Consider the following 23,974-nt stretch of genomic DNA (forward strand, 5'->3'; position numbering starts at 1 on the left):
CGGCGGAGGGGGCGGCGGTGATTGTAGTCGCGAGACGCGGATTGAGGAGCAGTGAGGAGCAGCAGCAGCAGCAGCAGCATCGCCATCATCGCCACCATGAAGATGGAGATCCTCGTCTTGATGTGCGCCGCCATTACGGTAGCGGCGGCGAGCGGGGAGCGACGAGGTGAGAGGCGCGACGTCCCTCCACACCTCGTCTCCTTCCAGCTCTCCTCTCCCCCCACCTCGTCTCCCCCACCTCGTCTCCTTCCAGCTCTCCTCTCCCCCCACCTCGTCTCCTTCCAGCTCTCCTCTCCCCCCACCTCGTCTCCCTTCAGCTCTCCTCTCCCCCCACCTCGTCTCCCTTCAGCTCTCGTCTCCCCCCACCTCGTCTCCCTCCAGCTCTCGTCTCCCTCCAGCTCTCGTCTCCCTCCAGCTCTCGTCTCCCCCCACCTCGTCTCCCCCTACCTCGTCTCCACGCCTCGCTCTCGTCTCATCATCATCAGTCGCTCACCTCGCGGGGTGGATATCAACACAATCACAATAACCAGCACCACCATGACCGAACAACAACAACCCCCATCGTTAGTTCGCCTTGAACCAACATCCCCGCCAGGACCCAATGATTTGTAACAACACTGGGATCTCCACTCCTCCTTCCACCTTCCTCCTCTTCGTATCACAACGAAGATCGCCCGCCGGAGCCTCCCACAGACTATCGGGAGCCCCAGGGGCAGCGAGCGGGCAGCGCGCCCCGTCGTTAAGGCCCCGGGAGCGGCACACGAGTGCCGTGTGGGAGACACACACACACTGACACACACACACTGACACACACACACTGACACACACACACACTGACACACACACACACTGACACACACACTGACACACACACTGACACACACACACACTGACACACACACTGACACACACACTGACACACACACACACTGACACACACACACTGACACACACACACACTGACACACACACTGACACACACACTGACACACACACACACTGACACACACACACACTGACACACACACACTGACACACACACACACTGACACACACACACTGACACACACACACACACACTGACACACACACACACTGACACACACACACTGACACACACACACTGACACACACACACTGACACACACACACACTGACACACACACACTGACACACACACACTGACACACACACACTGACACACACACACTGACACACACACACACTGACACACACACACACTGACACACACACACACTGACACACACACACACTGACACACACACACACTGACACACACACACACTGACACACACACACACTGACACACACACACACTGACACACACACACTGACACACACACACACACTGACACACACACACTGACACACACACACTGACACACACACTGACACACACACTGACACACACTGACACACACACACTGACACACACACACACTGACACACACACACACTGACACACACACTGACACACACACACTGACACACACACACTGACACACACTGACACACACACACTGACACACACACACACTGACACACACACACTGACACACACACACTGACACACACACACTGGCACACACACTGACACACACACTGACACACACACACACTGACACTGACACACACTGACACTGACACACACACTGACACACACACTGACACTGACACACACACTGACACTGACACACACTGACACTGACACACACTGACACACACACTGACACACACACACACTGACACACACACACCCACACACACACTGACACCCACACACCCACACACACACTGACACCCACACACACACTGACACCCACACACCCACACACACACTGACACCCACACACCCACACACACACTGACACCCACACACACACACTGACACCCACACACACACACTGACACCCACACACCCACACACACACACTGACACACACACACTGACACACACACTGACACACACACTGACACCCACACTGACACCCACACTGACACACACACTGACACACACACTGACACCCACACACCCACACACACACTGACACCCACACACACACTGACACCCACACACACACACTGACACCCACACACACACACTGACACCCACACACACACACTGACACCCACACACACACACACACTGACACACACACTGACACACACACACTGACACACACACACCGTGACACAACCTGACACACACACCGACCCTGACACACACACCGACCCTGACACACACACACACACCGACCCTGACACACACCGACCCTGACACACACAAAGGTCCCCCGTGTAGCCTATAACAGACTGTAGGGGCAAGTGCTGTTAGCGAGCACCTACGAAGGCCGGGACGGCACATGAAGGGGTGGGTGGTTCACACCACGCCCGGCCGCCTTTGTCTCCCCAGTGGCGATGTTTACTACACACCGCTACACCAGCTACTGGAGTTAAGTCGGAGTCCTGCCTAGGGAGAGGCCCAGGACCGGGTTCGGATACAGGTGGTGGGGTTTATGTTTGTTGAAATTGGAACTCTGCGCTAACTGCTGCGCCACGGCTCCCCGCCGTAATAACTTGTCGCACAGGAGCACAGCGACGCCAGCTCTTGTCGACAACAACAACAGCAGCAGCAGCGGTGGTATCATTGAACACATCAGCACCGTAGTGATTGTAGCAGCAGCAGCAGCCTCGGAGATGTGAGCATTCTTACAAGGCCGTAACAAGCCGGGCAGCCCGAGCCAGTGAGCGAGCCTCCATCTCTCCTTGGAGGTGCACGTAGCCTGGCACGAGCCGCCGTGCTGACGTGGCGATTGTTGTTGTGGTGAAGTCGCGGGCTACCCCACTCCCAGTTGTCCCCGCAATCCCTGCCGCTTGTAGTTCCACAGCTGACTTGAGTGTGGTGGCCTCCCACAAGAAGAGCCGAGCTGCAGAGTGAGTAAAACATTTTATATCATGGGTGGTGGTGCTGGTGTAAAACGGCCAATAGTAAACATTCATAATTGGTTTATTTTGTTTAGCGAATGCGATGTCACGCCACTTCCCACGGTCAATACAATCGGATTTAAAACAAAACTGGTGTGACTGTAGTCACTTTTGGGGCCGTCCATAAATGACGTCACGCACCTAGGGGGAGGGGGGGGTGTCAGACAATTGTGACGATGTGTGACGAGGTGGGGGGGGGGGTTGAGAAATGTGACGTCGCATAAAAATGCGCAACTTTAAATATAGACAACACGTTCTACTTAAATAGACTTTTTAATAAATGTTTTCTCCTACAACATCAGAGTGCAGCGCCACATTAAATACGCACTACAATGACAATAGTTTAAAGCGATTTGAAGCATTTTTTTTTGGGGGGGGGGGGGCAGAGCTTTGTGACGTCATTTGAGGGGGGGTCTGACTTTTTGTGACCCCGTGTAACGAAAACATGACTGGGCACTAGCTGGGGACATGGTGATGACGTAGCTGCATTATGACCCCCCCTCTGTTGGGTTAGAGCAAGTGGTTCTTCACGTCGACTGCAGCCTTGCACCCTCTTTTTTGTGTTCACTCGTTAAATATATATGTTAATAAATACATAGGGGTTTGATGAAACAGTGGTTACTTAACGTGCCCGTTTGATTAATTTGTGTTTTCGATTATGTACTTTCTAAACAAATCTGGGCATATTTAGCACCCCCAGAAAGGGCATCTCCCACCCCCCTGGTTAAGAGCCAGCTGGCTGAGAGAATCGTAGCGCATCTAGAATGTAAAACGAAAAAATGATTCGCCAATATGCTTGCACGATCTCACCAAAGAGATACTCTGTAACACGAGAGATATTTACAGTTTATTTTTTTTTCACGAGCACGGTGTAAATCCACAACCCGGAATAATCGGCCCACACGGGCTGGCTCTGTGTAATAACGACACTAACACAAGCTGCCCCCAACTTCAGTCGCCGCGTCAACTTGAGGACCGAGCCCCTCGCCTTTGCGGTGTTGATGGCCGTAATGTTTTTAATCGTTGGCCATTTGTCTGTGGCTTCGCCTCCGCTGCCTCGGTTGTCCCACCGGGCCAGCGGTTGGGCTGCCGTCAACTTGGCCACCGGGTCGGTCTTCTACTTCTCGTGCGGCCGCTGATGTGGATGCAGAGAGACAACAACTTTACAGTCGCACATTCAGGATGGGCAAGCCAGCAGATGGCCGCGTCAGCAGGAACAGTAGCGGAGTGTATCGCCGTGATGATGTCTTATTCTTCTTCGTATTTGTGGATCGGGCATCATTGCGTATGTTCTGGATGACCACAGTTGCACTAGTTTTCCGGTGATCCACCGCTCGATTTGTGTTCATCGGTGGCAACGATTCGGCGAACTTCATTGACACCTTTTGCCGCAGATATCTGGCAGGTCGAAATTAGTGATTTAAAGCTTTCGTGACTGCAAGGATCCATATTCTTTGGTTCTATTGGGTAAAGTCACGTAGGTAAAAAAATAAAATGACAAAAATCACGACGTTTCGGCCACAACACAAGCGGCCTTCATCAGGTGAAGGGACAAGACTGTCTGGAGGACAGCGCTGTCCTCCAGACAGTCTCGTCCCTTCACCTGATGAAGGCCGCTTGTGTTGTGGCCGAAACGTGATTTTTGTTCTTTTATTTTTTACCTACGTGACTTTACCCAATAGAACCAAAGAGTAAGGTCGAAATTAAATCCGGCGTACATAAAGCCAGCAGATAACCTCGTCAGGAGTAGCAGAATATATATGGCTGTGATGTCTCCGTCGTATTTGCGGATCGGGCATTGGTTATATGAGCTGTTCTGTATGACCACAGTCGCATGAGTGCCGGTGATCCACCGCTCGTCTTGTGTTTATCGGTGGCTACGATTCTGCGAGCTTTCACCTTTTGCCGTAGATATCTGGCAGGTCGGAATGAAATCCGGTGTAAGTGAATGGGATGTTATCCCAAGGCCGTTCTGTACATTTCCACGTAGCTGATTTTTAAAAGTAGAATGGCAGATGCGTTGAGAGATGATAAGCTTTTGGGGCAGCTTCAGACAATCGGGGGTCTACGGGTGGTTGGTGGATGGTTGGTGGTGGTGGTGGTGACATCATCTTGAAAAATGTCACGCTGTCGCAATACTGTCAAGGTGCGGCACACCTGGTGTGCCACGGACACGTCCGGTACGGCACACCTGGTGTGGCACGGAAACGTCCGGTGTGGCACACCTGGTGTGGCACGGACACGTCTGGTGTGGCACACCTGGTGTGGCACGGACACGTCTGGTGTGGCACACCTGGTGTGGCACGGACACGTCTGGTGTGGCACACCTGGTGTGGCACGGACACGTCTGGTGTGGCACACCTGGTGTGGCACGGACACGTCTGGTGTGGCACACCTGGTGTGGCACGGACACGTCAGGTGCGGCACACCTGGTGTGACACGGACACGTCCGGCGTGGTATGGCACGGCCAGCGTGACACTGTCACTCCTGCTGGGGTTTGTGACGGAAGTAATTTTAATGCCCCCACCACCGCCACCTTATGACAGGGACAATAACAGTTAAGTAATTTGTTTATCCAGGAAACCTTGCATAGCCCTATAAATCTTAATCGCATCGGAACTTGTGTTGTTATGCGTCTTAGAAGTGGCCCACACACCGGCATTTTATGGCCTGGTCATGTTTGTATTGCAGCGTTGTTGAGTATTCGCTGGCTCACCTGAGGGCGGTCCAATTTTGACAAATGACGAACGGTGATGTTGCTTGCCGTTGCTGCGTTGGCAGTGACGGACAAACTTCGACAAAAAACTGAACACGTTCGTCCAGTCGCACTGTGGCCTTGCAGGGGAAAAAATATATATACAGGGTCACGTTACGGGCAATGGCCCTTCTTCATAGCACGTAGAGGCCAGAGAGAGAGAGTGGGTAATAGTTTTACCGTAGATTGCGCTCCACACCAAGGGGCCCTGTGAACAGTATTTTGATAACGTGGCTAACATTTGCCAAATGTTCCCCTGCAGATGGCCACGCTGGCAGAGCCGGACGGGACGTGGGTTGGGTTGTTTTTTGCGGGTCTGACCCCCATCTAAACGGCCAAGCCCTAGAAACCAGCCCGAGTTGCCACCACGGTTCGATGGACAATTAATTAGCGCCCCATGTGCTGCTGGCACGTTCGTTTTAAGAGTGGAGCGGTGGCACAATGGTTGGCACACACTGCGACTATGAACCCACGGCTAACGTCAATGACGAGTGACATCTGAACCGGTCACAGGACGCGCACCCCCCACCCGACTCCTAGCCAGTGACCAATGTGAAGTATAGTCACGTGACCTCCATTCTCACCCGACATGCCGTGGGGAGGCTTTCATCCAACAGTGGATTACCAATGGGCTGTGTAGGTGTTATTAGTGGTCCTTCGGCCATGACACGCTTGAGCAAGCAGAAGCTGCCGCTTAGCCTCATTGACGTTCCATGTGGGTTGTTCATTGACTGGGCGGTTGGTGTCGAGATGGGTGGTTCTTCTTAACCTGGAATGCACGCACCATCTGGGCCTTTCTGGGGGTGCGAGACATGGCCAGATTTTTCTCGAAGATAAATCATTGAAAACACCAATTACGCACGGGCACGTAAGTTACAACTACTTTGCATAATTAAATCGATGTATTTATTAACATAATTAGTTTTTTTTTACAATTGAGAACCAAAGGGGGGGTTGGGGTGGCAAGGCAGTGGTAAAGGTTAAGAACCACTGGTTTCGACTGTGGCATTGGCCCCGAGCGGTTAGCACACGGTGGTGAGTGATATCGGGAGCGGTCCTGCCCTCCCGCTTCCAATTCACCAAACCACACTGACGAGCGTGGTGAAGTATGGTCACAGACCCCGCCTGCCCGCCCCGTGACGGACACCGTTGTGGGGAGCATTTCATCCAGCGGTAGATTGAGAACGGCTGGAGTTCGCTATTATGATTTAGTGCTGCGCTGCCGAGGTAGGCGTGGGGCAGCATCCCCGTGATGTTATGTTGAGGTGCCCCCTGAGACGTGACGATGGCCTCGGGAGTGGCGAATCGCTGTGATGATGTCCGCCTCTTCATCCTCCGTGTCTGTGAATTGTGAATCGGAGACGTGGGAGTCGCTCTCTACGTCCACCGTGGTTCTGTGATGGGTGGGCGACAACAGTCTCCGGCGCACGCTCCCCGAGTTTGTACATCTCCTATTTGTGCATCAACATCAGTTTCAGGTGTCCGCATCTGCTGATATTTTTCGTTCAGTGGTTGCAGGCATTGGAGGGGGGGGGATTGTGGGGAGCGGTGGTGCAGCGGTTAGCGCCGCTGCGCTACGAACCCAGCAGTAACCCGAGTTTGGTTATCGCTCACGGCCACCAACACGCAGTGACGGTTATCTGAACCGGTCCTGGGCCTCCCCTAGGTTGACTCGGCCTCAAATGAGTACCTGGTGCGGTGTGTAAAAACATCGCGACTCGGGAGACAAAGGCGGCCGGTCGTGGTGCTAGACACCCACCCCCTCGCGTGCCGTGCCAGCCTTCACAGGTGCTCTCTAACACCACTTGCCCCCAACAGTCTTGTGTTAAGGCTACACGGGAGATCTTTGTCTTTGTGGCCCCAAGGTGCTCCAGGGCGCGGGTGCGCGTTTGCCCTGGGTGCCCCAACTGTACCGTGGTTGGTGAGCTCGGGAAGCGTGGTGGCGTTTGTTTGAATGTTTTGCGTACGAGAGCAGAGAAGAATCTGGAAAAACCAGAACGTGGCCGGGGTGCGGCAACAACGGGCTGGGGTCAGGCCGGTTAGACCGCGTCTTGGGGGTGCGGTGACAATGTTTTCGACTGTACGGCGTTTCGTAACGCAGCCGTCTGTGCTGTGCTCTTTTTGTAGGTTTTGTATTTGCCCGACGCAATGAAATGAACGTTTTAAAGAAACTCGCCTCTTGACCGTTGGGAAACGCACCAGATGACTCCGCAAAGCGGTTGCTTTGCCTGTGTTTATATTACCCGTGTCTATATTGCCTGTGTTTATATTACCAGTGTTTATATTACCTGTGTGTGGGGAGCGGTAGTGCAGCGGTTAGCGCGCTGCGCTATGAACCTGGCGACCCGGGTTCGATTCCCGCTCACGGCCAACACCAGTGACGATTATCTGAACCGGTCCCGGGCCTCCCCTAGGTCGACTGGGCTTCTGGTGCGGTGTGACCACACACCTCATGCCGTTCCGGCCGTCGTAGGTGCTACTCTCACGACATTTGCCCCAATTGTCTGTTAAGGCTAAACGGGGGATCTTTGTCTACATACCTATGTCTATATACAGGGACTCCTACTAACGAACATTCGACTTACGGACGTTTAGAGATGCGAACAAACCCGTCCGTATGTCATGTAGATGCCACATGTAGAACCAGTGGCATCTACATCTGCAGAACATGAAGAACCAGTGGCATTTACATCTACAGGAGATCATTTGTAAATTTACCGCCCTCTTTATTAAGCTCTTCACTAATTTTTTGTTGAAAGTGTCCCCTTGGCTGGTTTCTGTACCAATATGTATTTTTGTTACTTTTGCAGTACAAATTCAGCGTAGCCGCTTCATTTTTTGTAAATAGCATGGTGTTTTTCCCTAAAATTTACTGATTATAATATATAATATATACTTTTTTTCCTTTCGCCTGAAGAAGGCCACTTGTGTTGTGGCCGAAACATCGCGAGAATTTTATTGTTTTATTTTATTATTTTATTCTCATTCTACGTGACTTTACCGAAAGAACCAAAGAAGATATACTTTTTTTACTTTGGCCTTTGTCTGTAACAGCATTACAAGTTGAAATTATTATTACATAGACTTTAAAATAAACACAATATTCAGTTGGTACGCCTTTTTTTTTTAAATAGCTTCTGACCTTAAAAGCTACCGCCCTCATATTATACCACGGTCATGCGTGCAGTGTGACTTATACTGCGTCGAAATGTGGTAGTGGGCACAATGATACTTCAAAAGTTTTTGGTTATTCCTTGAGTGCGTACTCTTTATGCCAAGAAAGCTATTCCCCGTGTTCAGTGTACACAAATTCCAAAGTTCAACACCTTTGGAATTTACTTAAGTCAAGCGACTTGCGAACGCAGACCTGGAACCTAACTCGTTTAGACGAGTCCCTGTGCCGGTGCTAGTTCCTCTGCCTTCGCGACCACAGCCTCGCGCCCTACAAATGATAGCGTTGAAACCAAATGCGCCAAACGATACATCCATCGTGTGACGGTTAATTCCCGCGCTCGTGGTGTGCGTATTAACGAATGTACGTATGTTGGACTTCTTTCGCGCCGCACGTAGCCAACCGTTGCTGGTCGGAGGAGTGGTATGATGTAAGCTATTGGGGGGGGTGGGTGAGGCTCACCCCAGCGCCAATGAATGCTGGGAAACTCCTCAAAGGAAGAAGCGGTGGCGGCGGTAATTCCCGTGTTTTGTGCGGTGTGAAGCGGAAAGCTGCTGCCATCTCGAGTGCGCGTTCTCCCCGGGTAATAACACTTTTTTGTTATCTGAAATAAATATTCTGCCAGTCGAGAAATCGAACGTTTTGTTCCGAACCTTCAAACGTTTGTTGTGGTGGGGTGGGGGGGGGGTTAGGCGCCTACAATGGCCAAGGACAAAATTTGTGGGAAAATCTGAATGATACCCAGAACAAACCGAATGACTTTTGTTAAATTAGTCTTTTTGAAAGAGGAAAAATAAGATCGTGTTTGGTTGAGAATGCGAACTTGGATGCGGGAAACATTGTTCGCGTAGAGCGGGAACAGCACGTGCGAGACAGAGGGTTGCGGCCCGTCGATTGCTTTGTGGTATTATTAATTCACTACTAATGCTAGCGAAAGGGGGGCCTCCATTAGAGGGAGCAGCGACAGTGTGTCTTGGTCTGCTCTTCCAGGCAGAGCCACGCGTTTTGGATAGAGGTGGGAGTACCCACCCAGACTTTTACCCCACCACCACACGCCACCTGCCCATTAGCTCACTGCGATTCACCCCCTTTATTCTGCTGAGTGGACAGAGGCAGCGTGTGGGAGGTGGGGAGGGAGTAAGAAACTTGAACCGCCGTTTCACCTGCCGCGCCAGGAGATGGAATTCAACCTGCGACCTCTTGGTTGCAAGTCCAGTGCATTGCTGACCTACGCTGCCATAGTGGCTGCTCCATTATTAATACTATTGGTGGCCAAGTGAATTTAATTGATGGAATTTTTGTTTACTTTAAGATTCTCAACTTTTTTGTTTTACTTATATTATACGAATGATTTTTTTTTACACGTCATTAGATCTCCTCTGCCAGTACCAAGATATAATAATAGGGTTTTTCCCCTTTTTGCTGGCAACAAAACTTAAACCTTTTTACAAGGAATCATGTGTGCGTTAACCACTGCTTGTGGTCAAAATGCAAACAAAAAACACTAATGTATGCATTGTCCTTGAAACTGATTGGTCCACACCAGAGACAGCTTTCTTTTGAGCCTCATCTCAATGCACACATGATTCCTTGTGAAACGTTTTCAGTTTTGTTACCAGAAAAAAGGTTAAAACCCCGCTTGTGTTGTGGCCGAAACGTCGTGAGAATATTATTGTGTTATTTTATTTTATCAATTTATTATTTTATTCTCATTCTACGTGACTTTACCGAAAGAACCAAAGAAGATGAATCATTGCAGTCACGAAAGCTTTAAATCGAAATTTCCCCTTTTTATTATTGAAGTTTACACGGTTAGAGCACCGGATTACACAACGAAAATAATAATCACACTAATACATCTGCATGTCGATTGTCATCCGAGTGGACGTTGTTTGAGCCCCCCCGTGTTATGCTCAGCTAAATGGGTTCGGGTGCGGCATTCGTCTCCTTTGGCAGTTCCCGAGCTGTGCCTGGCGCCGCCGGAGGTGGGCTTGTGCCGGGCGCTGATCCCCAAGTGGTACTACGACGCGGCCGCCTCCGAGTGCAGGTCCTTCAACTACGGTGGCTGCGGAGGGAACGACAACAAGTTCTCCACGCAGCAGGAGTGCGAGGAACGGTGCCTCGCCGACGCGGGTGAGGGGGGGGTGGGCGCACTCCTGGGGGGGGGGGGGGGGGGGGAGCGCTCGTCGTAGCGATTTTTGTTTTGTCATTTTTATTAAAAAGTCCCGACAACAAAACCGGGGCGCGCCGTTCGCCGACGGCACCCGTGGCCCCGAGGGTCAAACGTGCGGCACGTTAATCGGTGACGTTTCGGAAACGCGGCCCCCCCCCCCCCTCTTTCGTTGGCGGAGGGGAGAACAATAAGAAGGGCCTGTTGCCCGAAACATCGGCTTGATAGGACATCTGCCGGGCGGGGGGGAGGGGAGAGAGGAAGTCGACGGAAGTCGGCGGCTCGTGCGTGGGGTTGCTTGCTTGGACGGGTCATTGCGTCGCGAACCGTGTTACGGGTTGTGGCAACTTTGGGGAGGCCTTCGACCAGCAGTGGACTGACCGTGGCAGGATGATGATGATGATGAGCGATGTGGGTAATCGGTATAATCTTGCAGTGGGGTTTTTACACGGGGGCACAGTGTGAAACAGAGTGGGGGGGGAGGTTGGGGTTGGCTAATGAGAACCCCCCCCAGGACCCGCAAGGCCTCCTCCGTCCTTAGTGGAATAACAGAACAGCTCTGCCTGTACACAACAGCATCGGTGGGCGACTTCATTGACTGATCCTTCCCTCTTCAGTTTGGTCGGTTGCCCCTGGTTCACGTTTTGTTTCCTGCTTTTTATTCATTGCGTACTGGGATTCTAGGATGGAATGCGCATTATATATTTTCATTATTAATTGGAAGGTCGTGAGGAGTTCAAATCCTGGTTGGGTTGGTTGAAATAGGGTACCACTTTTTGAATTAAGTCAACATTGATTGTTCTCTATAGACTTTCCCCTTCCCCCCCCCCCAAATTGTTTCCACCATTTGCCGTGCAGGGCCGTGAACGAGAGGTCAGGACTCTATGCTTCAATGTGGCTCATCTGAGCAGCAGGGAAATCTCTGACGTTGAGGAACACGCGAGACGCGTCTCTGCCCCGCTATAGTAGCGTCCCCTCCCCGCCATCCCGTTCCGCTGCAGGATGTAAATTGGCGAGTAGTGTCGACGTCGCTGCTGTGGTCTGGTGTAATTAGTATAATCACGTTGGAACTGTCCTTTACTGTCGGAAGCAGCTGTTGTATCCCGGCGGCGATGCAGAAAAATGGGTAGCGATGAGTTATGATCGGGGAGGTGGAGGCTCATCGGCGATGATTGGGGTGTGCGATACAATGCAATTTGGATTTTATAGCGACAGCGAAATGCAACTGCATCCTTGCCAACGCGCTGTACGGACGGGAGCAGTGGGCACGGTTTTATTGGTTACGGGAGCATTCGGTCGTAGGCAGAGAGGACAACGGGAAGGCCTTGAGCCTAGACTTGGAACGGGTGGCGCAGGGATCTTATGATAATGTAAGTTTAAAAATTCGATTAAAAAAATAAGAATAGTATTCTTGGTTCTTTCGGTAAAGTAACGTTGAAGGGAAACAATAAAATAATAAAATGTATATAAAACAATAAAATTCTCGCGACGTTTCGACTGCAACACAAGCAGTCATCATCAGGTGTGAAAACCAACGGCAAGAACATTTGAAATAAGTGGCGGTTTGTATTTATTTGTTTTTAAACGTTAGCACCACGGATAGCGATTTGACAATTTGTTTATATGGACGAGTCCATCTATGTTCGGAAAAGAGGAGGGGGGAGACGAAAAATTAATGTATGCCGTCTGAAAGCCACTGTAAGCGTGAACAATCAATTAAGACCCGAAATGGTTTATCAAATCCTTCCAATGATTGCTAAGCCAGAATCCATCTTCTCGGTTGAAATTGTCTGTTTGTATATGTGGATAGCCTCATGAACAAATCTCTCATGGTAGCCAGATGGCTTGCAAAGAACCTCTGTCTTGGAGAAGTTAATGTCATGTGAGCCTACTGAATTATAACAGTGATTTGCCACGGCCGAGGTGTTGGTCCTACCGTGTTTAAGGTCTGCTTTGTGTTCACGAATGCGGTCCGAGACATGTCGTTTGGTTTCTCCAATGTAACTACTACCACAGAGACAACTTAGTTTGTAGACACCAGGGTACTGTATGTCCGGAATCACATCTTTTACAGACGGAACCAGATCACGGATTTTATGTAATGTGTTGAAACGGACCTGGATCTTGTGTTTATTCAAGATTTTGGAGATCTTTTTTGTGATCCCTGCAATGTAGGGTAAAGTGATGGTTTTGAAAGGCTCCTCAAGAGGGTCCTTCTTCATGGTTTGAGTAATAGCTCTATTTAAGACCGGGAGCAAGTGGAAGGCTTCACCATTCTGGCAAATTGCCTGATGATGCTGAATGTAATTACCAGCGAAACGTCGTATTCAAAATTGTAAATGATGTTGATTCACTCAACACACCGGTGGTCTAACGTAGTGAACTATTTGTCTTTTGTAAACGTGACACATTTTTTACTGTTTGGCCGTGTCGGGTGGTGGAGGGTTACGACACATATAAATAACGCGATCTAACCCATAAACCTTTATTATGAATAATATTGGTCGCGAAAGTCTACGTGTTAAACGTATTATTACTATCACTCTTACGCTAAAAATATTATACAGATAACTGTAGACTGATTTGTTTGCCAACACTTATAGGAGTATTTGTACTTTGCTTCAAGATGGTAGGCAGGGCCACACGATTGCCCCTGGGCGTTTCGTGTTGTCGCGACGAGGAACCCTTGTTTTGTTTGGTACCGTGTGCGAGGATTTGTTTTTCATTTTGCATCGTTTTTGTCTTCCAGGCGAGAATAACATCACCCAGGAAGCAAGGATGGAAGGTCCAACAGGTAATGACGCTCGACAACAACAACAACAATAAAAGCAATAATGTGCCGCACGGTATTCACTCCCGTAGAGAACAAACAACTGAGGTCCGAAAGGCAGCCGCGCCATCAATCGGCGTCAGGAAATTGGGCAAGTTCTGTGGCCCCCTAAATATGAAGGTGTTTTCAACCAATCGAGTTTTTTTTTTACATGCGTGAAGAAACGGAAGCTCCCCGAGAAAAACCTACCCGTGCGACGGGGGGGAAACGCTTGGCCCCATATGGACGGACCCTTTTCCTCTTCCGGCCTTCGCCTGGCGAGCCAGGGTGCAGGCGCCTCTTCGACGCTCGCGACAAGGGAGTTTTTCAGCCACGTTTACGGAGCAAATCCACCAACCCTCGCTGCTCGTCTCCACAGCGCTGGATCACAGGCAGCCGTGTCACGTTCATTACCATCATCTCACGGAAAATGTAAAGCCTCCCTTAATGCTTGCATTTCGTACGCGTGTAAAAGGGGCAGTCCTGCGTAACCTGTTCATCGCCAAGGTGCACAAACACCGCATCGTTTGTGGCCAGAGCTGGACGTCAAATTAAACCAAGCTTTAGCAGGCGGCTCTCGGAGGGGCAGGGGGGGTAGAGCACGACCCGGGCACCGCTGTGGTCGTCGGTTCGAATCCAGGTTTCATCTCCGCCCATGATTAAACCGCATTCTCAAGTGATTCGGTGGTCTTGGCCTGGTCACCAGTGTCTTCCCAACGTTCAACTTGGTGTTCTGTACTTAATCTCGCTCATTCAAGGACTGAAAACAAGTATCGATTTGCCTGTCCAATAAACGTGGCTGTCTGTTCGCGGGGCCTATACGAAAAGCGCTGCCTCCTGCTGTGTCGACCGAAGGTCACTTGAAGGAAACTCGGTGGTAGTTCTACGATACCCGCTGTCGTGTGGGGGGCAGTACCTGATTAAGCTAGTGCGGGGCCTGTAACATGTTATAAAAGTGCTCTAAATAAAAATAAAAAACACAAATATTAAAACACATTTTAACTTGCATAGTAAGGTTATTGTATGTTTTCGTTTGCTATACAGCCAGATAATACGACAAATCTCTAAACTTAAACACCCAGTCGTTCATAAAAGTTGAAGGCAGTATAGTACTATAGCAATAGAGCAAGTGCAGAATCACTGAACCGGAATTGATAGCTTGAAGGCATTTCGCACCGGGCCCTTGAGTGCGGAACCCGTAGCATATGTAACTACTTTTGCTACTAGGATAATCCAGCACTGGTGGGGGGGCCCACCACAATGATTCACTGCTAAAGGGGAGCGTGGACGTGGCCTAGAGCAGGACACTAAGGGGAGGTTTGGATTGTGTAGAACCCACTAGCAACTCCCCGAGTGCCAGCCCCGATTATCGGGGTCTGGAGGGGAGCTGGATGTTTTTTTTTTTTTTGGGGAGGGGAGGTGGCGGCGATTGCCCCCGTCGCCGGACGATGGCCCGGGTCACCGTCTCTGACGGTGCGGTGCGTGTGTGGGCCGCTGTCCAAAGACGACACGTGCACGGCGCCGATGGTCGAGGGCCCTTGCTTGGCCGCCTTCCTGCGGTGGTTCTACGATGCGGAGAGCCAGGCGTGCCGAGAGTTCACGTACGGAGGCTGCCATGGCAACAAGAACAACTTTGAGAGCAGCGCGGAATGCATGAAGGCCTGTTCCACCGGTACGCTTGGCGCTTGCTCTGCGCTCGCTCTGCGCTCGCTCCTCCACGCTCGTTTTGAGCGCCTCGGGCATCGTTGGCTCGTTGCCGGTGCCTTACACCAATCGCGCACCACTGCTGGCCGGAAGGGCCTGTGCCAAAGCTGATTTTGAAAGGGTATTTTGGCCTACTTTTCCCACGTTGACCGGACACAGAAGAGGTGGGACTACGCGCACTTTAACTCGCTGCATGCGACTTGCCGATCAGATTAACCGCGATCACGCCCGTTTATACGCCGCTGGGCTGGTGGATTGAAATAAACTTTGTCACCGTTGTTTGGGCCACTGTCAGTTTAACACGTAGGCTTTCGCGACCAATATTATTCATAAAGGTTTTTGGGTTAGATCGCGTTATTTATAAATGTGTCGTAACCCTCCACCACCCGACACGGCCAATCAGCAAAAAAAGTGCCACGTTGACAAAAGACAAATAGTTCACTACTTTAGCCCACCGGTGTGTTGAAGAGTGAATCCACAACATTTACAGTTTGAGTACGACGTTTAGCTGGTAATTACATCCAGCATCATCGGGCAATTCGCCAGAATGGTAAAGCCCTCGCTTGCTCCCGGTCTTAAATAGAGCAGCAGGGTGACGTCATCATTTAACTCATTCAGGTGCAGTGATTTGAGGCGGAGGGGGGGTATTGTAATTATGTAATCGATTGGTAATCAGTCAATGGCAATGGTTATGATTAGTAATGAGTTGTAGATTAGTAATTAGTTGTAATGTGTGTTATTGTGATTGTATGCTTCGTTAATAATCCGTTAATTAGTATGTTTCCCCTATAAGGAATTGTAATATGTATTATTTAATAATACGCTTCCAAGCCGCACTAAGCCTGTAGCTGTCAGAGCAATTAAAGTTATTTCCATTCCTCTCAATTTCAATGGATTCTCTAATTAGTCTTTGCCAGTAATAATTAGTTTTACACAACACTTCAACGTTATCAAAATCAATTGAGTGTCCTTGTTGACAAGCATGTTCTGCCACTGCCGGCAGTTGTGTTTGAGATAATTTAATATTTCTTTGATGTTCTTTTAGTCTTATGCTGATGTTACGTCCCGTCTGTCCAATATAGCATCTGCCACATAAACAATTAATCCGATATACACCTTCTGTTGATAATTTAGGTAATGCGTCTTTAGTGTAAGGGCCACCGTGCTGGGGCACGGAATTGAACCGGAGGAAATCGTGGTTGTGAAGTTGGGGCGCCCTCACCATGGCAGCTTGCAACTCGGCCACGCGTGCGTGTGGGGACCGTGTTCTCTGAATTATGGGACGTGCCCCGAACTTTTGGTTCGGTGTCAAAATAAAAAAACCTGTTTTGTCGCGGCCAGCTGTTTTGTCACGGGTGACGTGGCCTAGTTTATGGTGTAAAGCTCGATAATTGTCACGACCGCACACCGCAGACTTCTCGAACGTGACGAGCCGAAGCCCCCACCCCCACGTGAACGACGGGCAGGATTAGCGGCATAGGCCGGAAAGGCCACGGGATTCAAACGAGCACCTGCGGCTTCACCTTGTCGGCTCGTGTTGACCAGTCGGCGGAGTGGGTGGGTGGAAGGGGGTGAATAATTTGGGGCCGTCGTGCAGGCAATCTGTGGGGGGGGCGACAACAATTGTAGAGACGAGCTGGAAGGAATTTTCTAAACACGTCCCGTTTTGAAGTTGATTTCCCGCGCTACGTGAAGAAAGGGCCATTGCCCCACCATACATTTATTACGCCCACACATTTTGTTTAGTTGTACTTTTGCACCGCTGCGAAGCGTAGCTGCATCGCCAATGCAGAATTTGTTTACCACTACGACGTTGTAGTGTAGTGGGTAACGTCTCTTCAGCTCTTGAGCAACGAGAACAACAGTTCGAATCCGATTTTACACTGTGCTCAATCAATGTGTACCATGGTTGTTTTTGCTCTGATTTTGGGTTTGATTATTTGTTGTACTGGGTTTTCATGTTTTCGCTTTTGTCATTTTGGTGACTTGAGTTCAGTCACTCTTGGAAACGAGAGTAGGGCACTGCGGGGGCGAAATGTTATCTCCCTCGCCTGGTATGTAGGAGGTCGTGGATTCAATCCCGACTCTGACGCTTGCTGTATGTTTGGAGTTTTCGTCTCTCTCCCTATGGTCACGTGATTTTTATTTTTTCTCCAGGTCCTCCTTTTCCGCCTCCACAGTTAGAATCGGCGTCGCGCGTTTAGAATATTTGGCTGCTATAAATTTCCACGTGATTAGCCGCTTAGTTGATAGCCAGGTCACGTCTGATAAAAGAGCTACGTAGCTCAGTGGGGCCTTACCTGGTGAAATAAAAAAATAGTTTAAATCTTGACCTAAAGCTTTCGTAACCGCAGGAATTCATATTCTTTGGGTCTTTCGGTAAAGTCACACGACTGCTTGTGTTGCGATCGAAACGTCGTAGTTTTTTTTGTTATTTTCTTTGAACCTATCTACGTGACTTTACCGAAAGACCCAAAGAATAGGAATAAAAAATAGTTTAGTTTTTAATCTTGTCGTTCTGACCTTGTGAAAGCAAAATCGATGGACCACGAGACCCGAGACGTGGTGTTGTAACCGTTGCTGCTGCCCGTGTGTGAATGCGCGCGCGTTGCGTCTGTCCGTGCGTGCGTGCAGATCGTGCCGTCAAGAGCCAGAGGATGCCCATTCAGTTTGAGCAACCACTGCAAGGTGCTGGACGCAGCCTTCACTTCTTTTTCTCTTTACGTTTCCGTCATTCGCGTTTTATGCAAGTAGGCTTGGCGATACAAAACTGCGAGCAGAATCATAGCGGGGCGCAGCTGCTGCCGTTTCCCACTTGCGTCGACGGATCGGGCTCGGGTAGTGTACGGCGGCAGACGGCAACTACTGCAGCAGTAGCAGCACCAATCTCCAGTGCTAGACTCGTAATCTACGGCGCGTCTCCACTGGGACTGGAGAGCCTGATTCTCCAACTCGGCGTCCGCCGTCAATCCTGGAGGCCCTGTGCCATGCTGGAGTGACCATCGTACTCGGGCACGAGAGACTCCCAAGAACGAAGAGGTTTGTCTTTTTTGCCGATGCAAAAGTCAAAGACTTGGGCGACGACACGCCTGACGGGTCCCGTTCAGTTCAAGCTCGAGTGTTATTTGTGTAACGAGGTGAGAACCAGGTGAGGGCAGGATAAGAGTCTCATTCGTGGGAGTGAACTCCTTCGTTGCTCTGGTGCGTGCGTGCGTGGGTGCCGTGGGTGGGTGTCGTGCGGTGTGAGCAGGCGTGTGCACCGCTCCGCCGTTCGAGGGCCCGTGCCGCGCCTCGCTGCGACGGTGGTTCTACAGTCCGGACGACGCCACCTGCAAGGAGTTCATCTACGGCGGCTGCCATGCCAACGGCAACAACTTCGAGAGCCAGCAGGATTGCGCGGCCGTCTGCTCCGCACCCGCTGGAGGTAACCGGTCCCTGCATCCGTGCCCATACGTAGAGCGACGGTGGTTGGTGGTTGGTGGCGGCAGTACAGCGGTGACTCTCGCGGCAAGAAGAGCCAAAGTTCGATTCCCGATTTGGGCGCCTCTCTGTGAGGAGTTTTCTCCCCCACTGTTCTGTCTGCATGTGTTCCATCCGAGGCTCTCCAGGCTTTCCTCTCCAGAGCTAAATAGAAAAAAATGGCGGTGTAACCCAGTCGGGGCGGGTAACTAACATCCTACCCTCTGCCTACGTCGCCCGTGTTGGCGCCATCCCAGCTGTCGAAGCGCTTGCGTTTGTGGCCGCCCCAGGGCCGTATTATCCAAAAGGCCACAGTAGGCACTGTGCCTCAGTCCTACGAAAACTAAAGGTGCCTACGAAAACTCATTTTGACAATGTTATTTTTGTTGAATGTTATCGATGAAAATGAATTTTATCTTTTTAAAGCTGCCTTCATCCGATATAATAGTAAGAAAAAGTTGAAGACATTTTTGCTTATAATATTTTTTGGCTTACCTTGTTTTTTTATCATTTCAAATTAAATCTGACTATCTGCAGCACACAGCATGCTCCCCATCGAATTAGGGCACAGACTAACACATTCCTGCGGAGGGAGGTGGTAGGAACGTTGGGTTGCTCGGTCAATGGCCAGGGTCAACGGTGACGTGGTGTATTCCGCAAATATGCCCGACTGTGAGGGCGGGCACAAGCCGGCGTGAGTAGGTTAAACGTTGAGTTTCATAAGGGCACCACGGGGTGACCAGCCCCTCCCCACCCAGCCCCACCCAGCCCCACCCAGCCCCTCCCCACCCTCCCCTCTCCACCCAGCCCCTCCCCACCCAGCCCCTCTCCACCCTCCCCTCTCCACCCAGCCCCTCCCCACCCAGTCCCTCCCCTCTCCACCCAGCCCCTCCCCACCCTCCCCTCTCCACCCAGCCCCACCCCTCCCATTTTTGGATGCACGACGGACGGACAGACACAATAATCCCCTGTGGGCTGGTGTAACGAGGAGGTTCCTACCAGTATAATGAATGTATCAGTCACAGCATCTGTCCAGCAGCTGGACGAAGTCCCGCGTCAGCAACAAGCAGAGTGACGGTGGCGGTAGTACCATGGGGCAGCAGTAGCAACTATACAAAGTTATCACTGAAGGCCTACGGAATAAATGCCTAGGGCCTGCAAAAACCTGAATCAGGCCCTGGTCCGCCCGGCTCGCCGCCTTGGAGGCGTCTCGTGGAGGTCAGCCCAGCACCACCGGGGGGGTCCCCTCTCTCTCGAGCTGACCCACAGCACTGAGAGCTGGCGGGTCAACAACAACAAAATAATACAAAAACGGGATGACACACACATACACATGGCAATGGCGACCTCTACTGCGCACAACTTGGTAGGCAAAAAGAGAGTCTCGAGATCCTGTGACGCTTTTCTGGGAGAGCAAGCGGGAGAAACAAGAATAACCGCACGGGCTTCCGTGAGTTCACCGCTGGATAAGGGCCCTCCCCGGCGGCTGTGCGGGTCGTCAAGGGTGTTTGTCCCCTCCCACCCCACTGGTTTGTTGAAGGCACTGAGTGGGCTACCACGGTGGCTAAGGGAGATGTTATCTCCCTCGCCTGCTATACAAGAGGTCTTGGGTTCAATCCCAACCATTACGCCTGCTATATATTTAGAGTTTGCGTGTTTATTTCCCCATGGTCGTGTGGATTTTTCTCTGTATCCTCCGGTTTTTCCCCTCCACGTTAAGAATCGGCATCCACGCCTTTAGGGTATTTAGCTGTTATCAATTTCCACACGAGGACGATAATCCACTTTGTTGAGCTATCATTTGTGGCCTGGTCGCTTCTTAAACTGAAAAATAGCTTTGTAGTTCAGTGGACCTTACCTGGTAAAATAAATAAATTAAATAGATGAAGTATGGCACTCTGCTGCCCCACAACATGAACCCGGCCGATGGCAGCCGCCCATTGACTCCACCTGGAGGCTGTGGAGCACGGTAGAGGAGCTCCGACAGCCCCCCTCCAGAAGTCGTGCTATTGACCTGATGTGACCGTGAGCAGGTAATGTTACGGTCGGCGGTGATGGCAGGGGGGGGGGGGCGGGGCGCGTGTTGTGGTGTGTGTGTCGGTTTGATTTTGAGAATTGTCCCGTGTCGTGTTTTTCAGAAAACCAGCCCCACGAGGAACGTCATAACGACTTGTTCGTGCACGGTGAGGTCAAGAGCTCCTCCGGTCCTCTCTCGCGTCGTCCAGCAGAACGTTTCCTGCGTGTAGTTCGAGTCCGACGAGCCCCCTCTCGGTTCACCCATGGGGTGCCGGGCGCCGAGCCGACAGCGCCGAGGCTCTGCGCTCGACTCCCGGCAGCCGCTCGCGGTGAAACCGCGTTCTCGGATGCCGCGGGGTGGTGGCCACAGGCTTGGCCGCTAGTGACTTGCGCTACCACCCCCACCGCACGCGGCCTGCCGCTCGCCTGCCTGTGCTGGTTGCATCCGTTAACACTGCCGGGTTGGGCAGATCTCGGCACGGGAATTTAATAAACTTCAAACCGGCACGGCCTCTGCATTGCGAGTCTAGCGTAGCGAGGCCATCGGTCCCCACTGTGGCAGCGTCTCCCCTTTACTCGAGTTTCGTTGCTTGATGTTTAGGGGGGGGGGGGGTGGGGCGGTGAATAAAATGAAATAAAAATAAATCACGATGTTTTGATTGCAACACACGCAATCATCATCAGGTGGGAAAACCACAGCATTATTTTTTTTCCCACTTCACCGCGTGACGATCGCCCTGCACTATCGGGAGTACGAAACTAACGCGCCGTACGCGTCCGCTTTCACCGTTGCGTATGTGTTGACTCCTGGCACTTGTGCGGTCTCCTGGTGCTTCCCCACGACAGTGCTGGGCGTGCTGGTCGCTGTGCTGGCCTCGCTCGTGGTGCTCGTGCTGCTGTTCCTGTGGATGCAACGCCTCCGCCAGCGGCAGACCCACCTCCCCGAGGTGTTCACGGTGGTGCGGCCCAACAACCCCAAGCAGGACGACACCGAGTACCTGATCCCCAACATCGCTTCCTGAGCGTGTCGCTGGTGGTGGCGGGTGGCGGTGTCTCTCGTCAGCCACTCGACCGGCATCGCACCGTGGCGCGCTCTCCCCCTCTAAAGCAGGGACCGCCCTTCCGGTTCACGTGGAAACCCCCCACCGGTCACCAGTTACTGAACCAAAAAGCAACCCATCGCATCATTCCATTTGGTTCTATTGTGCACTTTATTTTGGGTGAATTGGTTAAGCTTGGAAGATTGGAATTTGAGAAACCCTGCTTTAAAACGCGCGTGTTGTTCTGAACGAGCTTGAGGTTCCCCCCCCCCCACCCGTGCACAGCCCCCAATGGTAACAGAATCAGAGTCTACATACTGGAGGAATCCGATGAGCTATAAAGCTCTTTTTCACAATGTCCAGTAGAGCGCAGGGTGCGAATAACCCCAGCCGCTGGGCGCTTCCCCCCTCGTGCCTTCTTAACGAACACCACTAGAGGCGTCGCTCTATCCTCCTGGCACGTCCAGTGAGTTTTCGCACGGAACGGTAATTAATGAATATCAAGTCGTTTCGTTTTCAATGTTGATTGTGGCCTATACTGCTATATAAACTGTTGATTTTTTTTATTGATTGAATTTTCACAGACAAACCTTTCTCATTTGTGGTATAATTGCAATAAAATATTTAGCTTATTTGGTACAAGGGACTTAGTGTTTTGGTTATGAAGTTGATCCTAATGCACACCAAGATGGGTATAATCAGGTCTGTACGCATCTCGTTTAAAATGATGCTGGAAAGATATTTGCACGAAAATGCTTTTTCTGGATACCACCAGGAAATTATGTTTGTAATGTCTTTCGCTCCGCGCTGCGTTTTCGCGTTGTGCCGCGTGCCATTCGGCACGACATCCGACGTTTCGCTCCCGTGAGCTTGGGAGCTTCTTCAGGAACTGGAATGCGGAAAACTTCGGGACATCCGACCGAACGGCACGCAAGCCGCCCGCGGTGCAATCCGAAAGCAAACCGGCACAAGCGGAATGTCCGGCACGTTTTAAAATGCGACTTACTCGCTAGCGATCACTGGTGTAGAAGAGGTGTGTTGAGCTGTCGTTGTCGTCGCCCTTTAAGCAATGCATATCGATGCTCATTTTTAAAGCTTTTTGTAGAACCTTTGTTGATGTTTTGGACCAAGGGCCTGCACCTTGTTTTGTATGTTTTCTAAGCGTATTTGGCAAGGGGGGAGAGCGGGAGAGCGCGAGAGAGGACAATGAATGTTATTGTTAAATTGAATTAAAACTTTCTGTTGGGTATCGAATAAGGATTTTATTAGCTGTCATGGGTCGAGTATTTTCTACTTTCTTGTGCGTCAAATGTTTAATAAAATTGGAATTAAAATGGGAAAATGTGTGCCCGGGGCTGTGATCAATCCACTGCTGGATAAAGGCTTCCCCAAGCAGCTGCCATCTAACAATCTTGCGCTGCAATGATCCATCTCGCTCCCTGAATACGCACTCATTTAATCGCTCCATCTCATTGGCGGATGTCCTCTAGGACACTTTCCTTTCCTTGGCCCGCCACTCCATTCTTATCCTTGAAGGGGTCCCTTTAACACGAACCTTATGATTTAAGCTACGGTGTACTAAATAAGATTGAAAGATATTGTCGAAAATTAAACCTGTTGGAAGAATCGAGCGGCAACGAATGTGATGGCATACGAAAGCCTGCGCACTTCAACTGAATCAGAATCTGTTCTGGGCCTCCGACACGTGCGCATCATGCCCAGATGAACGCGCGGCAGCAGTGATTCAACGCCTGCGATGGAGAGAGGCACGGCGAAGAGGCTGGGTGCAGATGGTCCTCTCGAGGTGTGTGCCTGGGTTTAACAGGAACGGTGCTGCCAACT

The 23,974-nt window shown here is 51.0% G+C and overlaps 1 protein-coding gene across 2 annotated transcripts; it reads left to right on the top strand.

Moving 5' to 3' along the window:
- Positions 1-23,474, top strand: LOC116953957 (carboxypeptidase inhibitor SmCI-like). 2 transcript variants are annotated; one of them, XM_032974298.2, is made up of 8 exons: positions 1-166; positions 10,891-11,067; positions 13,854-13,898; positions 15,418-15,585; positions 18,252-18,305; positions 18,868-19,041; positions 21,215-21,259; positions 21,939-23,474. In XM_032974298.2, the coding sequence occupies exons 1-8, from the start codon at positions 97-99 to the stop codon at positions 22,112-22,114; spliced, it is 909 nt and encodes a 302-aa protein (XP_032830189.1). In that variant the 5' UTR covers positions 1-96; the 3' UTR covers positions 22,115-23,474. The 2 variants fall into 2 exon arrangements, with proteins under 2 accessions (XP_032830189.1, XP_032830190.1); XM_032974299.2 differs by lacking the exon at positions 15,418-15,585.
- Positions 23,475-23,974: the final 500 nt, after the last annotated feature.

The sequence above is a fragment of the Petromyzon marinus genome, chromosome 53 (assembly GCF_048934315.1).
Source record: "Petromyzon marinus isolate PM22_M1 ecotype Great Lakes invasive population chromosome 53, UKy_Petmar_22M1.pri1.0, whole genome shotgun sequence".
Lineage (NCBI taxonomy): Eukaryota > Metazoa > Chordata > Hyperoartia > Petromyzontiformes > Petromyzontidae > Petromyzon > Petromyzon marinus.

Excerpts from the sequence above, each read along its gene's own strand:
- LOC116953957 (XM_032974298.2), top strand. The coding sequence starts at position 97 with ATGAAGATGGAGATCCTCGTCTTGATGTGCGCCGCCATTACGGTAGCG. Across the intron at positions 167-10,890 it reads GGCGAGCGGGGAGCGACGAG|TTCCCGAGCTGTGCCTGGCG; the intron begins GTGAGAGGCGCG and ends CTCCTTTGGCAG. Across the intron at positions 13,899-15,417 it reads AAGGATGGAAGGTCCAACAG|ACGACACGTGCACGGCGCCG; the intron begins GTAATGACGCTC and ends CGCTGTCCAAAG.